Source organism: Xiphophorus maculatus, chromosome 9, assembly GCF_002775205.1.
Source record: "Xiphophorus maculatus strain JP 163 A chromosome 9, X_maculatus-5.0-male, whole genome shotgun sequence".
Classification (NCBI taxonomy): Eukaryota; Metazoa; Chordata; class Actinopteri; order Cyprinodontiformes; family Poeciliidae; genus Xiphophorus; species Xiphophorus maculatus.
In genome coordinates this window covers 8,057,705-8,063,140 of record NC_036451.1, presented here as the reverse complement: position 1 = coordinate 8,063,140, position 5,436 = coordinate 8,057,705, and the positions used below count along the sequence as shown (strand labels likewise).

The window sequence follows — 5,436 nt, the reverse complement described above, 5'->3', positions numbered from 1 at the left end:
CTGACCAGAATATTCACAGCATTATACTGCCGTAGAAAATACATGGCATTATCATAACTGAATAAACATATATCCTAAATAATTGTGACAGTCACGAATGTAGAAAATACAGAAATATAGTGTAAAAATATAAGTAATTGTAAAGTTCTTAAAAAATTGTAATATTGCCAGCAGTTAATTACCCTAAACTTAACAGTAGCAATCAGCCAAAATTACAAATTTTGCTGATGTTTAGATCTACAATGTAAAAGCGTAAACAAGACTGCAAAATAATTTTTTACAAAGAACAGAATGCTGGTGTGATATTTTGGTTTCTTTTTTAATAATGCCTTTAATACACCAAACTGAAATCTCAGCAGTAGACCAGGCATCGATCTGGCGATCCACCGATTGCAAAGCAAACTCCTACAGCCAACGCCACCATCATTTATGAGAGCATTTGATCATTAACATTAAGAGAACTGTATGTTAGCCCCTCTTGCTTGAATGAAGCTGAAGTTGGTTTCCAATTGCTGCTTCCAATTTGGGAAATGGCTAAAGGGCAATTCCACCTAATTTTTCACTGCAATCAGCATCTTTAATTTACTCTAGCTAAAAAACTACAACACCTAGACTCTTCAAATCTGGACTAGATTATTCTCAACTCATATCAGAATATTTAAAACCAAGTGTGGGATTTGTAAAACCTTTATCTGATTTGTGAAACTTCAATAAAGAACAATTCTAGTGTTATCCAAAATCATACAAGTTGTAAAGTCACCCATCATTGAAGTTTCACAAATCCCACACTTGGTTTTGAATATTGTGCTATTAGTAGAGAATAGTCTAGAGCAGGGGTCCCCAAACTTTTTCCTGCGAGGGCCACATAGCTGTTCCTTTCTCTGCTCGGGGGCCGGTCTTAGTTTTTGGAGAAAGATACCTTAGAAACTTATTGTCGGCGGGGGGGGGGGGGGGGGGGGGGGGGGTTGCTGACTACGACACATTCGCGGTCGCTTTTAGATAGATTTTTACCCAGAATGGAAATGGAAAAAACCGTGAGTGAAACGGTGACTGGGACTGACTAGTATATATTTGAGGGAAATTTAGTTTAACATCTGCTCAAGAGCCCCCTGGTGGTTGAAGAGAAATCCACAAACCAGAAAATACAATATATGAAAAAATACACTGAATGCTCTCTGGTATGAGGAGGCGGGCCAGATCCGGCATTGCCAGACCAAATGACGCAGGCCGTAGTTTGGGGACCCCTGGTCTAGAGAGTTTTTCATTTTGTAATTGTGATAAATAGTAGGGTTTACAGTAAATGGAGACTGTTATTTGTCATGTAAACAAATAATTATCTAGTTTGCATTGCTGCTTGATCCTTCAGCATCAGCAGCAAGATTCTTTTAACTCTGTTCCTGTAGTGGTGTCCTGAACTCAACACAGTAAAGTCACTGTGCTAACTAAGGTTGCTAACTAGGGTGCTGAGAGCCCAGTAGGCCTGGTCCTTGTCAAGATGCTGCTACTGTCTTTGAAATCAAATTTCTGCTATTTTTGCACGTTCAGGAGGAGAAGGGCAACACATCACAGGTGAGTCCCTTTCACGGTTTCAACTGAAGTTAGCTAACTTTAACCAACTGACAAAGAAATGTGTAGTTTCTGAGCCATGCTGTTTATGTACATGCACTGCAGCTAGATATTTTTACTATATGGAACATTTAATCTTCACAGATGCAACACTTCCATTAATGTTTCTGTAGGAACGGCTGCATAGATTATATTTCTGGTCTACTTCAGACTACATGTGCTTAAAGTTATTGTTAATGGCAGAAGCAACTTTTTCCAAGTTTGGTTCAATAATTAATTTGAATTACTTTGAGTGTGAAATGTTCATGCATGCAAGTTAAATCTCTGAAGAACATGTTAGCTTTTGTTTCAATACTTTGGTAATACTTAGAAGTATAAAGCTTGGCATCAGAGATATTATTTAATATTTTCCTTTGACCTCTTGACTCTCACACCCAAAATACTTGCACTAAAGTCACTGGGTCCATGACAGTTGAAGGATTTGAAGATAAGAGAATTTAAATATTAATATTTTACAGCTTTTCTCAGTTTGGGTGCATCTCTCAGAACAGAATTGAAATTCTTAAAACTACCTGTTCAATCTTCAAATTACTGTGTCACTTCTGCACATCAAAAGAATTAGTTTTGCAAGTTTTGCTTTTGTACATCATGTAGCTGGTTATGTACACTTCTATGCTTTTATAATTGTAATTTGCTTTTATCGTCTTGATCAAAATATGTTAACCCTCCTGTTGTCCTCGGGTCAAAATGACCCGCCACTGTGTTAAACCCCCCCCCCCCCAAACAATCCCCTAAATGTAATTTTTTTAACTTGAGATTTTAAGACTTTTCCTAGATTGGCCCAGACAATAGAAAAAGTTCAGTGTTGCTTTTATTCTCATTTCCATGTAAGCTGTACAAAAAAAGGTACAAAGATGGTCTTCAGGTCAAAATGACCCGTGAGGCAAATGGAGTTGAAATCAAGGTCACAGAGTTATTTACAAACCATAAAATGTTACAAAGTTTTAGTTGTGTCTCAGATCAATCAGTAGCAGAAGTGAGCAGAGAGTGGAAGGCCAATTTTCCGAGCCACAATGCCAGTCAAACTCTTTCACACCTACTCAAGACTGATGCGATTTGATGACCGTGAATCAAGACCAGCAAGACGTATGACAGACAAACTTGCAGCCATAAGAGAGGTATGGGACAAGTGGGTGGAGCGGTTGCCCTACCTCTACAATCCAGAGCCTGATGTAACAGTGGATGAGCAACTGGTTCCATTTAGAGGTAATCTGTTTTCATATTTGTAATAAAAGTGATTTTCACTATTGATTTCTTTGACTGTTTTCTGTGACACTGATACTAATCACTGATGCTAATGTCTTTTGTCCAAAGGTTGTTGTCCTTTCCGGCAGTATATGCCCAGCAAGCCAGCAAAATATGGGATCAAGTCATGGGTGGCTTCTGAATCAAGCTATGCTTGGAAAATGCAAGTCTATACTGGGAAGTCAACCAGTGGATGCCCAGAGAAGAACCAGGGGTTGCGAGTTGTGCTTGATGTGACAGAGGGACTGAGGGGTCACAATGTGACATGTGACAATTTCTTCAACTCTTATGAACTCGGACAGCAGCTCCTGAAGAGGAAGATCACCATGGTTGGTACAGTTCAAAAGAACAAGCCTGAGCTCCCACCTGCACTGCTTGGGTCAAAGGAGAGAGAGGTCTTCTCCTCAAAGTTTGCCTTCACACCCACCACCACTCTAGTTTCCTACCTCCCAAAGAAAAACAAGAATGTAGTTCTTCTGAGCACACTGCACAAAGACGGCGACATTAGTGACCGTGAGGACAGGAAGCCAATCATCATCCTGGAATAAAACCGAAACAAAGGAGGTGTGGACAACCTAGATAAGGTGATTGGAGCATATAGCTGCAGAAGAATGACTGCCCGCTGGCCCCTGGTCATCTTCCACAACATCATTGATGTGTCCTCCTACAATGCCTTTGTGATTTGGATAGAGATCAACCCAACCTGGATGTCTCATAAGCACAACAAGAAGAGGGTGTTCCTGGAGCAGCTAGGAAAGGCACTTGTAACTCCACTCATTGAAAGAAGGAAGCATGTCCCCCACACAGAAGCCTCAGCAGCAGTTGTGAAAGCTATTCAGAGTGCAGCAGCTCCTGATCAACCTGAGGATCCATCTACCACAGCCACTTCCTCAGCTAAGCCAAGTAAGAGGAAGAGATGTCAGTTCTGCCCTCAGACTGTAAAACACATACTGTGTGCTGCAGGTGTAAGAAATATATCTGCAAAGGCTGTGCACTTGCATACTGCCCTACATGTGCCAATTAGTTGAATGGGTTATGTTATTTTTCATATTTTTGTATTGTACATCCTCTTGTTCACTGGAGAAAAGTAAAAGAAAATTAGTCACTGTGATGAATAAAAATGCATTCGAAACTCATTTTGCACATTTTTTTTCTTAAGCTATAGAAATTCAAGTGGAGAGGGAAAAGTCAAGTATTCACACATTTTGTGGTGAGTGACAATATACAAGATAGAATTTGGTGTTTAAAATTCAATTAAGCTGCTTATATTGGGGGTTTATTGAAGACGGGTCATTTTGACCCGGAGGATAAAGGGTGTATACAGAAAATGAGGACAACAGGACAACAACGTGTCTGTGTTGAATTCTCAACTTCCAAAATAGCATCAGTTCATTGTGTAAGTCTTAACATGCATAAGTCTTAAAGTTGTCATAATGTGAATCATATATTAATTAATTTATATTCTATTATTTTCTAAATCTGTCCTGAATTGGTAAATTGCTCCCAAGTGAGTCCTGAGTTTCTCTAACAGGTCAGTGTATGAACCATTAGCTCAACCAACGATCAACCAGTTTTCTGAAACAGATTGGAGGTGCATCTTGTGAACCATCAGTTGGCAACATTATGCTCTATATAGTCAGAACACAACACAATGTTACATGTCTGAGAACTGATGAACAAGTATCTGGGCAGAGTGAACAGCCAGAGAGAAGAAGAGGAGTGAGGCTGAGGAGGAAATAGTTGGGAGGAAAGCAGAAGAAGAGTCAGAAGAGGCTGAGGACATCTGCCAGTTTCCATCAGTCCAACATCAGGACATGGCTGAGACCCACAACATGATGCTGATGGAGGTCCTCCCACCCTACTGTTCATTCCTTAACCCCACTGAGGAAAAAAGATTCCTCAGTGGAGTTAAGGAACAAAGTGACTATGGAAATTAAAATGTAATGTAATTTCTACAGCACTGTACAGTTTTCCTTGAGGAGATTGTCCTGTGGCTCCTTTTCTACTTTTTTTGTTCTCTGCATTTCTGTCTTTTTCTTTCTGAATCACCATGGCATGGTCCATGAATAAATTATAGCAAAAGCGTAAATCAGTGTTTCTCAATCCTGGTCTTCAGCGTCACCCTGTCCTGCAGGTTTAGGTATTTCCCTTCTGCCACACACCTGAATTGTATCTCTGGATGATTAACAAGCTTCTGCAGTACTTGATTGTCATCCAATCATTTGAATCAGCTGTTCTGGAGTAGAGGCACATCTAAAACATGCAGAGCAGGGGGGCGTTGAGGACCAGGGTTGAGAAACACTGGCGTAAATGATCCTTTTGTAGTCTCTTCTCATGACTAATCGATTTGACTGTCTTATCTGTACATAGAGAGACTATAACTTATTATTTTGAGTCACTGATATGTTAACAGACAGGATTTTAAGAGCTGAACTAAGGATTTTGAAAGCAAACAAATGCTATTTTTCCTGTTTCTACAAATTGTTTTGAGAAATGCGCTTACTGTTTTGTAAATGCCAACAATGACTCGAGAAATGCACCAAAAGTGACTGAGAAAAACTAACC

The 5,436-nt window shown here is 39.8% G+C and overlaps 1 protein-coding gene across 1 annotated transcript; it reads left to right on the top strand.

Moving 5' to 3' along the window:
• The first annotated feature begins 2,497 nt into the window (after positions 1 to 2,497).
• On the top strand, positions 2,498 to 3,981 carry LOC111609761 (piggyBac transposable element-derived protein 3-like). The gene is made up of 2 exons (XM_023340086.1): positions 2,498 to 2,832; positions 2,941 to 3,981. The coding sequence occupies exons 1-2, from the start codon at positions 2,640 to 2,642 to the stop codon at positions 3,417 to 3,419; spliced, it is 672 nt and encodes a 223-aa protein (XP_023195854.1). The 5' UTR covers positions 2,498 to 2,639; the 3' UTR covers positions 3,420 to 3,981.
• Positions 3,982 to 5,436: the final 1,455 nt, after the last annotated feature.

Bases quoted from the DNA above. Each gene is read 5' to 3' on its own strand.
- LOC111609761 (XM_023340086.1), top strand. From the start codon at position 2,640: ATGCCAGTCAAACTCTTTCACACCTACTCAAGACTGATGCGATTTGAT. The intron at 2,833-2,940 runs GTAATCTGTTTT...TTTTGTCCAAAG, and splicing joins GCAACTGGTTCCATTTAGAG to GTTGTTGTCCTTTCCGGCAG.